A 19,589-nucleotide genomic window follows, 5' to 3' on the forward strand; every position below is an offset into this window, starting at 1 on the left:
GCTTGCTTATTAACTGTCCTCTTCCCTCCATCCTGCAGAATGTGACCTCTGGGAGAGAGAGGGAGTCACTTTTCCCTCCATGTCCTGGCTGTGCCCCTGGTACTTGGCACACAGTAAGGGCTAATGAGTGTCTGCTGAATGAGTGAATGAATGTTTGAATGAATGAATGGACAGAGAGTGTTTCATGATGAACACAGGAGTGACCTCAGCCAACACCAGCTGGGGGAATGCTTTTTCTGCCTGTGGCCATCCCTGCCTTGCCACAGTTTCCCTTATACAGCCATGCATCCTTCACTGGGGTAACCAAAGAGGGAGAGGAGGGGACTGCTGTGACACAGGACACTTCTGTGACTAGGGGCACCATTCTGGGGGAAAGGTAGCTGGTACATGTCCAGAAAAGGCTGAGTCCTTTAATAAGCACTCTGCTTGTTGAAGAAGAGCTCTGTCTACGGGTTGCAAAGCAGGAGGATTATCTGAGAGGGACAGCGCTCCGAGAAAGGCCCCGGACAAGTGAATCACAAGGCCTACAAAGCCCAAACTGGGATGCACACAGAGGGAGCAGGGCTGCCTGGACAGGCTTCTGAAGATTCCAGGCATAGATCTCGCCACCATTGCTCTCCCCTCCCCCACGGAGGCACTGATCTTGGCAGAGGTGGCAAACATTCTACACCTGGGCTAGGCTCAAATGTGCCTGGGAGAACGGGTGAGGCCAGGCTGAAGTGTAGTTAGTTAAATAGGCCCCGAGCACACAGCCAAGACAGCTGGGCAGGGACCCTGGCCTGTCATTGCTGCAGGACAGATGGGGGAGAAAAGTCAGCCTGTGTTCTTCACACACATGCTCTGGCGGCATTTTGAGGCTAACCTCAGAGAAGTTTGAAGGTCACATGCGCTATAAACATTCAGCCAGTCACCCCTGGTTTCTCCTATTAAGGGAGAAGGGAAGTCTTCATTTTAACCCTTGGTGTCTTGCACTGAGTTGTTTCTAAATGCCTTATGGTTTTACTTCTCATTATTAACCTACTATTCCTTTGGATCTCAGCTCAAAAGTCACCTCTGAAAAGTACATCCTAGTCATGTCCCTGTCAGACATTCCCCAAGCATCTAGAACTTTTCCCCACCCATCCATCCCCATCCCAGACACTTTTAGTGTCTTTCTTTACTCCTCGACTGTAATTACCATGAGGAAAGGGATGGTTTCATCCTGTTCAGCTCTGTGACCCCAATACTTGACATAAAAAAAACACTTAATAATTAACAAAACATTCAAATTTGGACAAAGGCAAATATTTGACATGAAAAGGTAAGTAAAAATTATTTGTTCCTGATCTTAGCTTGAAAGAAACGATCATAATGTGCAATTTCAAATACTGAGGAAGACTAGAGAGGTTGTATAAGAACCTGGGGATGCTGAATTCTAGGAGAAAGCAAGCTCTGTTCTTGCCTTGGGGTGGTGTGTGCCTCAGTCTACCCAACAGCAGCAGAGGGTGAACACAGAGGAAGCAGGTAGTGTTTTACAGGGGAATGGGAACTTCAAGAATGGTAAATTATGCACTCTGCACTCAGTCATTTCCAAGGCAATGTTTCCTAATGTGTGTTCCATCACATCTCAGACCCAAGGTTCACTCCCTGAAGAACAGAGATCTGTGGGCCACACTTTATACTGCATACTACTTTGTTCCTTCCTACAAGGGATCATTTATTACCTTACTAGAAGCCCTGAAACACTTGTTTGGGAAAAAACTTGAACACAGTTTTAGGACACTCTCAATTAAATCTGGCTACCCACAGATCTTCCTTACCACCGTTCCTTTTGGGGTGCAGGGAGAGTAACAACAACCCAGAGAGCTTGGGAACTCCCAGAGTTCTGGGAGATGGTGCTTCAGGATGCTGGCAGCTGGGCATGGGTGTGCTAGGGAAATTAAACCCCAATGCATCTGCAAGGTGAGACTCCAGAGAAAATTCCTGGCTCAACTCCCAATCAGTTGATGATGCTAAACCGAGAGATTTACTGAAAAGCTCGCTGAGATCAAAAACCACTGCTTCTCCCTGCAGAATCGCCCTGGTAAGAATTTCCACAAGCCATGGTATTAGGAGCCTAGGACCAGCACAAGAGGCTACAAATGCCACTAGGACGCCAAGGGCTGAGTGCCCTGCCCCATGTCTAGGGACTTGGGTCCAAATTAAATGCCACCCCCAACCCGCCAACTTCCCCACCTCATATATTATGTACACATATCTTTTCTATATATTCTATAGAAACTCAACTCTCAATCCTCCTTGGAAAGCAACAACTGATTCTTCCTTGGAAATCATCTGCTATTGGGTAGACTGAGGCACATGCCACCCCAAGGCAAGGACAGAGCTTTCTCTTTCCCCTAGAATTCAGTATCCCCAGGCTTTTGTACCTCCTCTCTGGTCTTCACAAGTATCTGGAATCACCCATTGTGATATACATGTGATATACATTGTGATATACATGTGGTCTTCACAAGTATCTGGAATCACCCATTGTGATATACATGTGTTGCACACATCATCTCAAATACATATGTATCTCATTTGCCAGATACTGTGTCCCATGCATTCAGTACTCTCATCCTCCAACAAGCCCACAAGGTGGGGATTCTCCGCATCCTGGTATTCCAGACAAAGACAGCTCAGAGAGGCTATGGAACTTGCTTAAGGTCGTAAGTGATGGCTCTGAATCTGGTCTTTTGACTCCATGCTTGTAACACGGTTTTGTGGCTTCCACGGGATAGTTTAGGTTTCTGTTTTCCTTCCAAAGTAATGTTATCTTCAACCAATTACAAAATATCTCATTACTACAGAAATTTTAGAAAACATATATATGAATACAAAGAAAATTAGATTCACCAGCAATCGCCGCACTGAGAGGTAAGCATGAGCACGTACACAGAGCTGGTTTTCTACAGACATGCATGCCACCACTTCTCTCGCTCATTGTGCTCTCGCCCTACAGACAACTGGCCACCACTTCTCTCGCTCATTGTGCTCTCGCCCTACAGACAACTGTTACTCCTGGGCTCTCCATCCCGGCACTCACCCTGTTGAGGTGGGCCCAGTTAGCGGTACCACCACCAGGATCGGTCGGGGACCCAGAAAACTGGGGCCACCCTGCAGGTTAACGGCAAAGCTTGGACTGGGACATCAGGGGAACTGGCCGGGGACCTGGCGTGTGATGCTGCGTTGAGTGTGACCACCACTTCATAAATGGCCCAAGATGCAGCACGGGGCTGAGCTGTTTTCCCAACCAGCCACCGAGGGAAAACCACACGGGTCTCCTCTGTGCTTCCCGCCATGCTCGTCTCAGCGCCGCCAACTGCTGCCTCCCTAGGGAGGCTGGGCCTCCAGGCACGGGGCCAGCTGGTTGGGAAACAGTTTGAGGGATCGTGTCTGCCTGAGAACAAAGAGTAGCAAGACATGAAGAAACACCATGTGTAACCAAGGTGACCAACAGGAAGTGGAGACTTGCAAATTGAAAGGGAAAAAGAAAGGGGAGGGGGGTAGGTTGGTTCTTCAGAGGCCTCAGGAGTGCACGCCACTGACCTAGAAGGCCCTGTGAGGCCTGAGGCTCACCTTCCTTCCCCTATCCACCCCAATTGCTTCATAAAGCCCTAGGAGGTATTTTCGGTAAAGAACTAACATCTCTGCGAGAAAACCATTTCAACACTCTCGAGAGGGTGGCTTGCGGCACATGGAGCCCACAGTGCCAGTGACATTCCCTCCTGCTGCCCCCTAGCCTGTAGCGTACCTCCAGCGGACAGACAGGTCACCACAAGCCACCGCATGGATCACGGGCCCCCTGAATTCAGGAGAGGGCCAGCTCCAGACACACTTATTCCCAGAAGCCAGATCCTCTGCTCTCCAGAGCACATTCGGTGACAGGCCCCGAGACAGTGGCTGGGTATGCAGCCATGGCCAAACACAGGTGCGCCTGCCTCTCCGCAGTCCCTCTCCCACTTTGCTCCCCGCCGAAGACCTCCCAACGCCTCCACAGACAACACTCATGGCCTTTTATAAAACGTCCCCCAAGTTCTTCACTTCGGCAGCTTCCTGATATGACCACATCCCTCACACCTTCTCAACTGGGGGTGCCCCTCATTCTCCCACACCCTCCTTTATTTAGGTGCATGGGTGGTTCTCTGCAACAGGTCCAACCCTGGATCGATCTTCCCTCCTGGGTCCCCATTTCTAAGTGGTGGCCTCAATAGCTCATCACATGACACTTTCAGGTCCCTTCCTCAATTTTCAGATTCCTTCTAATGGATCCTCCGGCACCCTGACCCAACCATGCAGCCCAAAACAGGTCAGGAAGGTAAGCATGACCACGACCCCTGAGTCTCTCCAGGTGGGACTCCATTCTCTTGCTGACCTACCGTCCAGGATTTTTGCCACTGTGGTCAGCTGATCACAGGCACTGGACCCTTCTGAGAATTCACAGAAAAATGAAGGCTTCCCCCTGTACTGAGTTGGATAATGTCTCCCCAAAATTCCTATCTACCCACAATCTCAGAATGTGACCTTTTTTGGGAAATAGGGTCTTTACAGATGTGACCAAGTTACAACAAGGTTATACTAGATTAGGGTGGGCTCGTAACCAATGACTGGTGTCCTCATGAGAAGAGAAAACGGAGACACACAGACATACAGAGGAAAGACTGGGCAGAGACAGATGCAGGAGGAAGACCAGGTGAAGACGGAGACCAAGAATGGACAAATGCAGCGACAAGCCAAGGAGCACCAAGAGGCAAGGAAGGATCCTCCCTGAGAACCTCTGGTAGGAGCACAACCCTACAGACACCTTGATTTTGAACTTCTAGCCTCCAGAACTGTGAGAGAATAAAATTCTACTGCTTTCGGCCACCCAGCCTGAGGCATCCCTAGTCGTCTAGTGCATTCCCCATTTCCAGACTTACCGTTGTCTCAGACTTCCTGGGGACACAGCTGGACACCCACCTGGGCTCTACATGCGCTTCGCGTGAGGCTGATGCTTGACTACAAGCTCCGTGAAGGTAGAGAACATGGCTGTGTTCACCACTTCTATTCCCAGGAGATGGCACCGCTTGGCATGTCATCAGCTTTTAAACAATGTATGTTGAATCCAAGAATGAACGCAAGGTAGGCAGAGGGAGAAGCAGGCTTTCTGCTGAGCAGGGAGCTCGACGTGGGGCTTGACCCCAGAACCCCGGGATCATGACCTGAGCTGAAGGCAGACGCTTATTCTACTGAGCCACGCAGGCGTCCCAACTGGTCTTTTTTTTAAAGCAACATTAATAATCAATGAGAGAATGTGCACCAAGCATTTAACAGCATCTGGCCTATCATAGGCACCCAAAACACATCAACTCCCTTAACTAAATGAAGTCTTTAAAGAGGAAACCGAAATTAGCGCATGCTAGGAGGAGCTTTCTTTTCTTTTCTTTTTTTAAAGAATTTATTTCTTTATTTGACAGACAGAGATCACAAGTAGGAGAGAGGCAGGCAGAGAGAGAGAGAGAGAGAGGAGGAAGCAGGCTCTCTGTAGAGCAGAGAGCTGGATGTGGGGCTCTACCCCAGGACCCTGGGATCATGACCTGAGCGAAAGGAAGAGGCTTTAAGCCACTGAGCCACCCAGGTGCCCCCAGAGGAAGAGCTTTCCAAGAACCATGTTCACTGTGAAAAAAGCCAATCAGGCTCAGCAATGGAAAAATACTTTGTTCCAACTAGTAAGAAACTTGAAACCATTCCCTCCTTTTGTTAACTGGTCCTTTGACTCTATTTCCTAAAAATCTCAAGTGTCCCCACTTCCTGCCCTAGTGCAGATGCCATTTCTTTGGATCATCACCAGCGAAGAAGACACAGGTCTCCAAGGCAAGGCCATTTCCCAGTGATCTAGCACTCCCCTCCTCCTCGCACTCTGAGCACTCACGGGATACATATGCACATCTGGGAGCCCCACCTCCCCAGAGCCAAAGCTTCTGGCCTCTCCCCTCCCCTTCCCTGCTCACTAGACTGCCCTTCGCAGGTCACCGAGTGGCCATCACACATTGCCCTGGGCTCTGGGAGATGAACTTCCTCCACACCTCCCTCGACTAGCAAGCTTCTGCTTATTCTTTGAACCCAGCCCAAACCGTACCTCCTCTTTGAAGCTTTTCACACATCTCTAGGCAACGAGGTGTCACCATCTGTACAGCCCTTAACAAGGTGAGCTCTGGAGCCAGGCTGCGTGCCTTTCAATCCCGGCGCTGCCATCTTCTTAGCTGTATGGCCTTAGGTAAGTCATTTAACTATCTACACTTAAGGATGTCTCAGCTGTAAAAAGGGGATAATTATAGTACATAATAGAGGGGGCTGCTGAGGACTTGGGTTGTGGAAGGGAATATTTGTCAAGCAAGCACCCATAAATGCACGGTAATGTGGACTATCGTTACACTACTGTTGGGGGTCCCCAGGACATGGCTGAGTCTACACTACCCTGGCAGAGACTCCCATAGGTCTACAGGCTGTATTTGGGGCTCAGTAAATGCTGAATAAAGAGGCTGTCTGCCAATGAAGTCATGGAGATGGCCCAAGGAAATAAGCCAGAATTCTGCCTTCCCCAGACTCATGGTCTAGAAAGGTTACCTGTGGCCGCTAGGCTTTCTCCCTTCTCACCGGAGTGCTAAAATCCCTTCCTCCCCAAATAGGCCTCCAGGGAGGTTCCTGACACCTAGGAAGATGTCCCTAGTGGCCTGACAAAAATGCCCCCCAGAAACCACTTCATGCAATCCCATGCAAAATGAACCCTGAAGAGTTAAGGGATAATGGAGTATGATGCCTACAACTCAGTTCTTTTTTTTTTTTTAAGATTTTATTTATTTATTTGACAGACAGAGATCACAAGGAGGCAGAGAGGCAGGCAGAGAGAGAGGGGGAAGCAGACTCCCTGCTGAGCAGAGAGCCCAACTCGGGGCTCGATCCCTGGACCCTGAGATCATGACTTGAGCCGAAGGCAGAGGCTTAACCCACTGAGCCACCCAGGTGCCCCATGCAACTCGGTTCTAGAAGAAAAAATGAGTAAAGATGGAAGGAGAGAAGGGTAAGGCGAACATGTTAAATAAAATGTTCACAATTTTTGTACCATGCTGGCAACTCTTCTGTAAGTCTGATATTATTTCAAAACAGAAAGTGAGCTCCAAAGGAGATACTAACAAGAGATACCAACTCAGAGCCAAGGGCTTTAGGCCACCAACTCCCACATTCTCAGATCGCTTGAGGGGAAGTTCACGTTACACCATCACTGACTTCAAGGCTGGGTGCCGTTCTCCCACCATCCTAAGTCAGACTCCGGACAGCACGTCCATGGTTTTAAAGTCCCAGCTCTCCCACTTAAGAGGGAAACCCTGGCTGAGGATTTAAGCTCTGAGGCCCCTTCTCTACCAGCAGGATGGAGTTACTGGGAGCCATGCTACCCACCCCGTAAGCCTGTTTCAACAGCGAAGTCCGGGAAGGCAATGTGTAGGCTGTAGGGCACAGACTCCAGATAAGCATCCATGACGTGCAGCAAGATTATGACCTGAGCCAAAATCAAGAGTCAGACGCTCAACAGACTGAGCCACCCCGGCACCCCAAGAGTAATTTTTTTAAGAAATGTAATATGTGGACCTTATCTGGATAATGTTTTGAATAAACCAATGATAAAAGCCATTTTTGAGACCCGTGGAGAAGGTAAATATGGACCGGACAATAATAGATTATCAGTGAATTGTCGTTGATTTTGTTAGGTGTGATAATGGCATGGTTGCTACATTAAAAAAAAGTCTGTTACCAGATTATTTATGGGTAAACTGACATGCTTTCTGGAGAACAGATGAAACAAGTACTAAGCTTGGTGGAGGGTACATGGGGATTCATTTTACTATGTTCTCTACTTTTGTGTATCTTTAAAAATTTCTATCATAAAAAATTAAAACAGAGGGACACTCCAGAGTCAGACATGCTCTGAGTTGTCTGGGTTTTTCACAATGATCAGAAAACCAGCAGTCATTATGTGCCAAGCTGTCTTCCATAATGTCACATCTAATGGGTCCCCAATATTTTAGTGTATTAGACAAATCACAGTAAAACCAATTCCTTTCTGATGGGCATTTAGGTTCTTTCCAACTTTTCCTTACAGTCACTGAATCTACTTCCCGATGCTTCTCTTTTAATGACCCTCCCCTCCCATCCTTGTTGCCTCAGCCCACACACCCAAGTCACTGTCACTGCACAGTCATTTCTGGATTGGGTAGCTCATGGTACCAGTGTGGATGTCTCTATCCCAAAGAATGCCCAGCCTCTGGCTCTGCCTGCTCTTGTGACCTCCAAGACAGCCAATCCTCAGGACAATGCAAATTTGGCCTCAAGAAGGATTCAATTTCTAAGGAACTGCCCCTTGGGGGTTAGTGGCACCACACACGGAGCAGTCTAAGAAGGAGCACGGGGAGTTTTCCAGCCAAGGTAGGAGATGACCTCAACAGCCCTCACCCAGACTGACATGTGTCCCAGGCAGGTTCCCTGCTGCAGACGGGGCTCCCCAGGTCCTGGGAATATCTATTTAGAGTTCCCGTCCCACTCCCCTCCAGCCTCCGGAGCTTCTTCCACTCTGGGTTCCCATTCCTTTCAAACACAGCTAGGAGACACCCTGTGACCTATTCAAAGGGCACTGATTTTTTATTTTTTTTAATAAAAGCCAATACCTAGGTCTCGCAAAGCTGCTGGGAAGCAGGCACTCTCACACACCATTGGTGGAAGTGCAAACAGACACAATCTTTCAGGAATTTTATTAACTGGTAATGTGCAAAGTTCTTAACATTTTACCCTGTCACCAACAATTTCATTTTAGGAATTTATTCCCAAGACCATACCCACAGACAGACTAGGATCACCACCACAGTGCAATTTATAATCAAATGGTACACTAGGAGTGCCTCAAACAAAGACCTGTTGTGTTATACACATAAACAAACGGAGTATTACTCAGCAGGAAAAAAATAAACTCCTAACAGACACAACAACAGGGATGAATCTCAGACACATTATGCAAAATAGAAAAAGGCAGACAGGAAAGAGTCCATGCGGGTAACTACATTTACATGAAACTCCAGGAAAGACAAATATGGTCCACAAACAGCAGACCACTGCCTGGGACTGGGGAGCAGGATGGAGAGTGACTGACTGAGAAGGAGCACAGTGGAGCTTTCCAGGTTGATGGCAATGCTCTGTATCTTTTGGTAATGCTCTGTATCTTTTTTTTTTTTTTTTAAAGGATTTTTTTAAAAAAAGATTTTATTTGTTTATTTGACAGGAAGAGAGATCACAAGTAGGTAGAGAGGCAGGCAGAGAGAGAGAGAGGAGAAGCAGGCTCCCTGCTGAGAAGAGAGCCCGATGCAGGGCTTGATCCCAGAACCCTGAGACCATGACCTGAGCCGAAGGCAGAGGCTTAACCCACCGAGCCACCCAGGCGCCCCTTTAAGGATTTTCTTTTCAAGTTTATTTTTTTAAACAATCTTTATAGCCAATGTAGGGCTCGAACTCATGACCCAGAGATCAAGAACCACATGCTCTACCAACTGAGGTAGCTAGGTGCTCTGGCACTGTTCTGTATCTTGAATATGGTGGTAGTTACATGACTGCATACATTTACCCAAACTCACCGTGCACTGTAAACTGAATGCACTCTTAAGATCTGTACATCTTACTGTAGACTGTAACTCAGTTTTAACTCAAAATGAGTAATAACTCCACCTAAATATCCAAGAAGGAGATGAGCCAACCAAATCCCAGTGTATCCACACAATAAAACACGATGCATGACATCATAGAAAAATAGTTAATGACATAAAAAGTTATTTAATGTATACAGTTAAGAAAGAAAAAAATTAAGTTCTAGAAATATAATATACAATGGCTTATTTTTAAAGATTTTATTTATTTATTTGAGAGAGAGAGAGAAATCATGAGCAGGGGGGAGGGACAGAGGGAGAAGCAGGCTCCCCTCTGATCAGGGAGCCAGTTGGAGGGCTCGATCCCAGGACCCTGGGATCATGACCTGAGCGAAGGCAGATGTTTAATTGACTGAACCACTCGGGCATCCCTACAGTGGCATTTTGTAAGATGAAATATATATATTTAGATTAAAAATGACCAAAAAGAAATATCTCAGCCATTTATTCAATAAAAATTTATTAGTATCTACTATATAACTGAGCAGACAAGACAGAAAAAAAAAATCCCTCCTCATCATGGAGATTCTGTTCACTGGTTTCACAGATAATATTTGAATTATTACAAAATATACATTAAAAAATCAAATGGTACAAGAAAGTGTAAATTTTACTATACCTGTGTTAGAACACACACACACACACACACACACGTGTTCTTGTTTATGCAGAGAATAACTCTGGAAGGATTCACAAGAAGCTGGGATCAGGGGTACTTTTTAGAAAGGGTGACCAGTGCAACGGAACAGGGTGGAAAGAAGCCTATTGACTATCTACCCCCTTTTCTTTTTTCAAGATTTTATTTGAGAAAGGGAGTGTGTGTGAGAGCGAGAGAGAGAGAGAGAGAGAGAGAGCATGAGTAGGGGAAGGGGAGTGGGAGAGAAAAGCAGACTCCCTGCTGAGCAGGGAGGAAGGTCAATCCCAGGACCCCAGGATCGTGACCAGAGCCCAGGGCAGCCGCTCAACACACGACTGAGCCACCCAGGCGCCCCACTACCTACCCTTTTATGCAGCTTAATTTTTGTTACCATGTTCTCATATTACTTATTCTAAATAAGTGCAATCACTTGTTTCTACTTGTTTTGCTAGCATCCAATAACCAGGAATTGGGTACAGAAGAACGATACAGTGGGCACGATATACTGTGAAATGAACAGAGTGTTTAGAGACAAGCTTTTTCTCACTTTCACCAAAAAAACAAAACACAGAAAACAAAATAAAACATATGATGATGACATCCACACAAAGGAAGAGAAGAACCTAACCCAAAGTTTCAACAGAGATTACTTCCAAGTGCTGGGACTGGATGAGGAATTTGACTTTCTTCTGCTTGCTGGTATTTGTTTTTGCAGTCTCCTAAACAAACAAGCAAAAAAACCCCACCCCACTTTGTGTGTGTGTGTGTGTGTGTACACGGTTTAATAACTTTAAAAAAACAAAAAGAGAGAAAACTGCAGACCTACAGTGTCACCTCTCTGCCAGGTGCTCAGATATATGAGAGAATCGTTGGCTGCGCTCGCTTTACCCAAGGGGGTGTGTGGTTTAGGAAGACAAAGAACAAGTCAAGGGCAGAGGCACAGGGCCAGCTCAAAGCCTTAAACGTCCTCCCTCACTTGGCACAGGCTTCCCCAGTCAGCTGGGGCACCTGCCAACCCCTGCCCCACCCCAAAATCCATGAGGCCCCAAAGGCTGACCGACTATGCCCATATTCATGTATTTTCTCTGGGACACCTGGGAGACAGGTGGGGCAGGGATCACACCAACCTGACCGGCAGGCGAAAGGAAGGCTCCAAAACAATGTGTTTCTTCCTCAGGTAAGGTGCAGTGAGACCAAGCCTCAGGTGAGTGGTGTGGGCCCACTGAGCACGCCATTTCCCAATCCGTCTTCCATCCCCTCTATACAACCCAGGGGTTGGGGGGGGGGGAGCCCAATCGCCCTTGTCAACAGTGCTGCAGGGAAGTCTGCTTCTACTAAAAGCCTCACCTCACCCTCTAGGAAGGGGCCCTAAGGGCCAACAGCTTAGGATCTCCCTTGAAGACCACAACCGTAGGCAGCCCTGTCAGTAGGTAAGGGTTTATCCAAACCAGCCAATGGGGTGTGACAGGCTTAAATGACACATTTCTGGAACTAAGCTGGGCAGACACATCTTGTGGCCAGCGTCAAGAGCATTTTCATATTGGTAGATCCAGTCTGGGCTCATGATTTGGGAAGAACTCACCCCTGCGTGTGCAGAAGCCCCAAAGGAGGGGAGGGGAATAGAAAAACCAATGAGGGTACGACCCAGTCAAACTGAGGAGCAGGGATGTGTATCAACACTTTCTATGAAAAGTCAAATGTCGGCCTTGCAGTGGGGAAATTTAAGGAATGTAGGGAAAAGAGTGAGTGGAAAAAAAACCAAAAACCACGGACATTGGAAGAGATACATTAAAGGATGTGAAGCTTTAGAAGCCACTAGAAAACGATGTGGCTTTAACCCAGGGGCAGGGGAGCTGGGGCAAGATTCTCCCACCTCTAGCTGTCAGAGTTCAGGTCAGAGAAGCCCTGGAGGCATCCCTCCCCTGCCCTGACAAGTCAGAACACCCATCATGTCCACCCCAGGGACACGCAACAGCAGAGGCCAAACTGCTTCAAGGTGAGAAGCGTCACCCACAGGTGAGGTGCCAGGACCAAATAAGGAAGGTCCTGGCTGGGCAATAAACCCCTTCCAAGGCCCAGAGCAAGGCCAGAGCCCGGGACTGCTAGCTTCTCAGCATGGTTGAAAGAAAACCCAACGCGGAGAGTCATCGTCACACCGACTGAAACCCAAAGCCTACGGTGCCATGGACGGCAGAGCCTGGATAGCCTCGTGCCACGGATTTCCAATCTTTGTTAAAAGGGATGATTTTGCAATTGAATTTATGTACAAGCTCTGATACAATGATCTGTTTGCTCTCAACAATTACTCACACCCTCTGAGTCTGGTAGGTTCCCATCTGTAAAACAAGGTCAATGCCAGCGCTAGGGGTCAATGCTTGGGGAGCAGAGTGCGCCCGGCACACCGCCGGAAACTGAGTGCTCAACAGACATAGCCGCCAAGATTATCATCACTAAACATCATTTTTGTTGATGGTTTATAGGAAGAGCTTTGTATAAATTCAGTCACAGATCAGTAAAAATGTCCTCTATCAGTCCACCGGCTCACGAAACGTGTCTCGGACAGGTAAAGTTCTCTAAGTATACAATGAGGCAAGCTTCGGGAAGTAGGCTGACTGCAGGTCTGGGGCAGGCCAAGAAGACCCCCAAGATATCACATGACCCCGACCCTAGGAGGTGAAGAGGATGGAGGGAGCCTCTGGCACACAGGTTCCCCAGGGTCCCGAAGATAAAGCTATGAGATCATGCCAGGTAGGGCTTGTCCACATGGCTTTGGGGGGGTGGGGAGTCTTAAATTTTAAACTTAAAGTGGGTTCCTCTTTTTGGGGAAAAAAGAATAGGTGGTTCTCAGTTTTTTTTTGTTTTTTTGTTTTTTAATATTTTATTCGAGAGAGCGAGCAAGAGCAAGAAACCACAAGCAGGGGAGAGCAGTAGGCTCCCTGCTGGGCAGGGAACCGATGTAAGGCTTGATCCCAGGACCCCAGGATCATGACCTAAGCCAAAGGCAGATGCTTAACTGACTGAGAAACCCAGGCGCCCCAGGTTTTAATGGGCTCTCAGCTTTAATCTGAATACTCATGGGGATATACACCTGGTTACAGGGAAACATCACCAACAGCCTCACTGTCACCACTGGCCTGGTGAGGATCTGTTCCCCTCCTCGTGCTCACTGAAGTTCAAGGGCACAGGTGTTACAAGAAAGAAACCTGACCACCACCGCCAGCCCCACCCCAGTACCGGCTGGCAGCCCGACCCCCAGCAGGAAGTAGCTGGGGAAAGGGGTTCTAGATCGGTTCTAGAAGCAATAGAGCCAGGAAGGATGATGAAGGGAGCAATTAAAGGCTGAGCATGGGAATAAAGTAGCCGGAGAGGGAGACATTTCTCCAGAGGGATGTGGGCAGGAGGAGGATTCCATTCTCCCCCACACGGTCAGGATGCTTTAGGCTAACTGCTTAGATTTTGCTGATGATGTCTAGCTGCTAGGTCCCAAGGATGTGACTTTTGGCAAACTGATGGCTTTCCCAGCCTCAACCCCCTGCCACCCAAAAGCCCAATGGGATAATGATGCCTTTCTTAATAAGGATTACCTGTCACACTTGTGAAGCCTTCCGAGGGTGGTCACAAACCCCAAGCCTTACTCTGACCACACACTACGTGAAAGCGATGATCCATTTCACGTTCAGCTTCACATTTAACAATCATTAAGTGGAAAGGCACAATGCCTGTCATGTGACATATCTCCCAAGTTCTCAGGTCCTCACTCACTCCTAACATTCCTATAAAATATCCCAAAGGAGGGGCGCCTGGGTGGTTCAGTCGTTAAGCATCTGCCTTCAGCTCAGGTCATGGTCCCAGCGTCCTGGGATTGAGCCCCACATCAGGCTGCTTGCTCCGCGGGAAGCCTGCTTCTCCCTCTCTCACTCCCCCTGCTTGTGTTCCCTCTCTCGCTCTGCCTGTCTCTCTGACAAATAAATAAATAAAATCTTAAAAAAAAAAAAATCCCAAAGGAGATTCATTCTTCTTGCTACTCTGCTCAGATCAAGGCGACTCTATTCTGGATACTGACACCTGGCACTGAACAAGACAGACACAGGCCAATTCCTGCAGAACATACATTCTAGTGTAGGAGAGAAGATAATCAACAGAAAATAAATCCAGGTACTGGCAAATACTATAAAGGAAAGAAAACAGGATGACCTGATGGAGAGACACAGAGAACAGTCAAAGAGGAATACAGACTTCAAGTACAGGGAACAGCCAGTGCAAAGGCCCGGAGACGCCGAATAAGCTTGACTCATTTAAGGAAGAGAAAGAAGGTCAGTATGGGAAGGAGTGGGAGACAAGGTCGGAGAGCGGGCCAGGGCCCAACTGTGTCAGGTACTACAGTCAGAGGTCACTGTGAGTGCAACGGGATGACACTGGAGGTCTTTAAGCAGGGAACCGACATGATCTAAGTTCTGGTGGTAGTGTGGAGAATGGACAATGGGGGTCAAGTTCCAAGTTTTGAGAAGTTAAACAAGTGGCTCAAAGTCTGACCATGGTAACTAGTTCGCATCCAACACCACAGTTCATTTCCACAGTGTCACATTTTGCACACGATAGTACAATGTTATTCTAGAATTGTACATCTGATAAAGTGGGGCTCCCATTATCTCTGTGATCAGCCTTGCTTCCTACATCAGTCAGGGAGCAGAACCGCTCCTGGTTCAACGACTGACAATTCAACAGCACACGAGCAAACGTGCTTTGTGTTCACCTGGCAACATGTGACAAACAACGAGGGTCGACTAAGTGCCAGACACTTGCAAAGTTGTCCTACAGCGTTAGGAACGTATTACTGGAATAGATGCCTACCAAAAAATTACTCTGGGGAAAATTAAAGGCCAGCCCTCATTCCTTAAGAAAGGTGAGAGGCTGGTGTGGGTTCCCCCTAGTCCTCACTTTTCTCTGCAAACTCTCCATAAAGCCAAATTGTCTTGAGGGGCATCTGTTTCTTTGAGCAGAGAGAAGAAATAAAGGAGAAAAATAGTTAATATATTGGGGAGGTAGGACACCATAGCCAAAGGAACGTGGGATTTGCCCTTAAAAGACCCCGGGCATCAACCCCTGGGTGAGGTTTCTATTTCTAACCTGTAAAATCTGGACATACGTGTCCTCCCTGAGGTGGGTAGCCCGTAAGAAATTACCACGGCACCGCGGTGTGGCTGAGGCACAATTAACAGGGGACTGTCTGCCCCTGCTCCTCTGAGCAGCTGGAAGGCTCGTATAAAAGATGGGGGGTTCTCAGGTAACTGAGCTAGCTCAGTTTATGCTGCTCGCAGAAAGCCTTCCTGCATCAAAGGGACAAATCAGGAACAGTCATTGCTCCCAAGATCTGAGCAGAACTGACTATACTCAAGCCTATGAGAAACAAGGAAGCCCAGTTTCCACAGCAGTTCTCACTACTTCACTTAGCCACCAGCTCTGGGAAAGAACCAAGACTAGACTGCCTGGTACACCAACGGCCATCCCTGCTTTCTACCTGACCACCAAGACCTGGATTCCTTCTCCAGATGACCAGAATGGGCTGTACCCTGGCCATTCTGCTCTCCCAGAAGAGGACCAAAGGAAGCAGAAAAAAACTACAGCCTGGGGAACCAATGTCAGATAGAGGTAGATTAATAGGTACAGGAAAAAAATTAATAATAATAATAATGGAAAACAGCCACTCCCCCCTTGAGGGAAAAAAACCCTCAACAGCTGGTGACTTTTTTTTTTTTTTAAGATTTTATTTATTTATTTGACAGAGAGATCACAACCAGGCAGAGAGGCAGGCAGAGAGAGAGGGGGAAGCAGGCTCCCTGCTGAGCAGAGAACCCCAGGTAGGGCTCCATCCCAGGACCCTGAGATCATGACCTGAGCAGAAGGCAGAGGCTTAACCCACTGAGCCACCCAGGTGCCCCAACAGCTGGTAACTTTTTAAGCAGAACTCCATAGACAATGGATACAAATGTACTGGTTGTGGGACCTGTCTGTGTAGGGACCCAGGTACCCCACAAGGAAGACCTCTCCCTCCCTATGTTGGGCTGAATAGTATCTACCCATGTCCCCAAATTCATGTCCACCTACAATCTCTGTAGGTGGTCCTATTTGGAAAGAGGGTCTTTTCAGACGTAATTAATTAAGATGAGGTCTTACTGGATTAAAGTAGACCCTATTCCAATGAGTGGTGTTCTTATAAGGAGAGAAAACAGACAGACACATAGAACGACCTGTGACAACCAAACTCACTGGAATGATGCATCTGCAAGCCAAGGAACTCCAAGGATTAGGATGGCCCTGCCAACACCTTGATTTTGGATTTCTAGACTCCAGAATTGTGAGAGAACACATTTCTGTTGTTTTAAGTCCCCCTGTCACAGCAGCCCTAGAAAACCAATACACAAGGGGCACCTGCGTGGCTCAGGTCATGATCTCAGGGTCCTACAATCCAGCCCCACATCAGGTTCCCTGTTCACTGGGGAGTCTGCCTTTCCCTCTCCCCCCTGCTCATGTGTGCGCGCTCTCTCTCTGTCAAAGAGATAAATAAAATCTTAAAAAAGAAAGAAAACCAGTACACTCCTCTATTTCACACCTGTTTCCCAAACCACCCTTCCCAGTCTCAGCCCAGAAGCAGGAGGCAAGACACACAGGCCATGCCACCAACCCTGGAAGTTCTACCTTCACCATGCCCAACAGCACTTCTCCCTTTAAGGTAAGGGGAGTGAAAGTAGGGATTACATTTCAGCTGCCCCCAGAGGCAAACTGGCAGAGGGAGGGGAGTGTTTGTTTTCTCCCCACATCCTCCCAGTTTTGCAACCTCTCTTTTAGACTAGTGTTTCTTAAATTTTATTCAGTCCCATCCCAGAGATTTTTTTTTTTTTTTGAGGGGGGCTTAACTATATACCACGTACTTTCATTTACCTATCATTTCTTTACATCGAGTCACAACTTTTTCTATCTTAAACTGCTGTATCGTTACAATCAATGGGAATCATTATCATCTAGCCTATGCAGAACTTGTTAGATATACATTTTTAAATGTCACATTAAAATAAATACACAATCTTTTTTTTTAAACGTACTGTTTTAAAATTACCTCAGCTGTCAATACTATGGGAAACGCAGTTTAGTGACTATCTCCGTTGAGCCGTCTGGGTTCTTAATAAGTAAGACCAGTTAAAGCTCTCCCAACCTCGAATGTCTCCCCCCACGACACTCCGGGAGAAGGGGAAGGGCAGGACCAAGGCAAGGCACCGGGAGTTTGAGCACCTACGCGGGACGACGTGAGAACATCGAATCGAGACCCCATTAAATGCCCAGCCCCACGACCGCGGCGGGGAGGAACTGACCTTCTCGCGCAGGGTGCAGTGGACGTCCGAGGCGACGCGCCCTTCCCACCACGGCTCATCCATCATCGGGTTTGCAGCGCAGCGATCCGACGCTACCGGGCCCTCAGGGCGCACCCTGCGTGGACACGGCAACTCGAGCAGCCGCAGCACGCCCCCTTCCCCGGCTCCGACCCCCGGCACCCCTACCCTAGCTCGTCCCCGGCTGGGGCCCGAGGGGCGCCTATTCCTGCCCCGCTCGGCGGAGCTGGTGGTCGCCTCCGGTCCCGGCGAGGGTACGGTGCCCCTTTGCCCTCTGCTCGCGGGAGCCGGAGCGACCTGGAGCTGTGCAACAACTGGCAGAATTTTTATCTTCCTTTTTGCAAAAGTTGCAGAGAAAGTTGTGGGCTCCGGTAGGTCGCCCGAGGCTGGAGCTCCGGCAGCGGCCACCGGCTCGCCGTCCCCCACTCCTCCCCCGCCGCCCAGCCTTTGTCCTGCTCCCACATCCTGCCCTAGAGCCGGGGCGAAACTCACGCATCCCTCTTCGGCCATGGGGGGCTGCGGGCGCCAGGCCCCTATCAGGGCCGAGCCGGCGGTGCCCTCGGGTGCCTGCACGCGTCTGGGCGGACAAGCGGGGCGCTCCACGCTCTCCGCCGCCGCTTCCGCAGCCCCGCTCGCCCCCGCCGCCGCCGCGCCCCTGTGTGCGCTCGGGTCCCGCCGCGGCTCGCAGCCTCCCGGCCGCCGGGGGCCTCCCTCCCTCGCTGGGGGAATTGGGGGCCGGGCGTCGCGCATGCGCCGCCGGCCCGCACCCCCGCGGGGCGGGGGGCTGGGAATTGGAGTCTTTTCTTTCGCCAGGGCTGGCTCCGCTTCCTGCCCGCCCTCCTCCCCCGCCTGGGTGGAAAGCTTCCTCTCACCTTCGCGGAGTCTCTGGGTGGCCTCCGGGGCGCCTCGTGGGCTTGCAAGCGGAGCGCAGGGACCGCAGCGCCACCTGCGCGCACCACGCGTGAAACGCGCGGGCAGGATGCCCCCAGAAAGTTCTGTCTCCCGCGTGCTCCGCTGTAGCCAGCCTTACGTTAGGTTTCACCTGTTCTCTCTCTTTCTTTCTTTCTTTCTTTCTTTCTTTCTTTCTTTCTTTCTTTCTTTCTTTCTTTCTTTCTTTCTTTCTTTTTCTTTCTTTCTGTTGTTGTTTGTAAACTTGTCCTGCTATCGGGAGGTAGATTTCCAAACGGGCAGTTCCCACGAAAGCTCGAGAAAAGCCACTCTTGGTTATCCACGAGTCCTTAATTCTAAAGGAGATCAGTATACCAACTGGTATTTATCATGTTCCTGCAGAGTGTAGATCTCGTCTTAGGCTGGAGGAAAACCTGTCTTTTGGAAGGGTACAGTGGATGGAAAGCATTGTCATTTTAATTCAGCTGATTGTTTTCGGAAAGGCACTCCCTCGTATCAGCTGATCTATTGGCTCATCTGTGAGCTGTCCTGTTGGCTGACTTTTTTGTGTGTGTGATACTTTTGGAGAGTCACAGATGTGTTTCAAATCCACCTACAAAGTGGATGTTTTTTGCCAAGTTCCTCACACACTCTGAGGCTGGGAACTTTCTTGTGTAAAATGGGAATAAAAATTGCACCAGCCTGCTGGAGATAAATGTATTATCACATAAGATAATTCGTGTAAAAAGATAATGGCCATGACAAGTATAAAAACAACAACAATAGACAGCCATGCCTAAAGAACCTTTAGTTTCTGACTGATTTTCGGCAAGCACATAACCCACCTGGAAAAAAAAATTTTTATTATTTTTTAAAAATTTTATTTATTTATTTGCCAGAGAGAGAGAGAACAGGCAGACAGAGTGGCAGCAGAGG

General features: G+C 48.6%; 1 protein-coding gene across 2 annotated transcripts in view; it reads right to left on the reverse strand.

Moving 5' to 3' along the window:
* The window catches only part of CCNJL (cyclin J like), a 50,786-nt gene extending 32,377 nt beyond the window's left edge, over nt 1-18,409 (reverse strand). Inside the window, exons 1-2 of one of the 2 annotated variants that reach the window (XM_032851708.1) lie at nt 18,258-18,409; nt 17,748-17,862 (exon numbers count right to left, since the gene is read on the reverse strand). In XM_032851708.1, coding sequence (XP_032707599.1) covers nt 17,748-17,806 — 59 coding nt within the window. In that variant the 5' untranslated portion in view covers nt 17,807-17,862; nt 18,258-18,409. The remainder of the gene's footprint in view (nt 1-17,747; nt 17,863-18,257) is intronic. The other variant, XM_032851710.1, reaches the window with a different exon arrangement.
* Nucleotides 18,410-19,589: the final 1,180 nt, after the last annotated feature.

The sequence above is a fragment of the Lontra canadensis genome, unplaced genomic scaffold (genome assembly GCF_010015895.1).
Source record: "Lontra canadensis isolate GAN:19392208 unplaced genomic scaffold, GSC_riverotter_1.0 scaffold5, whole genome shotgun sequence".
Classification (NCBI taxonomy): Eukaryota; Metazoa; Chordata; class Mammalia; order Carnivora; family Mustelidae; genus Lontra; species Lontra canadensis.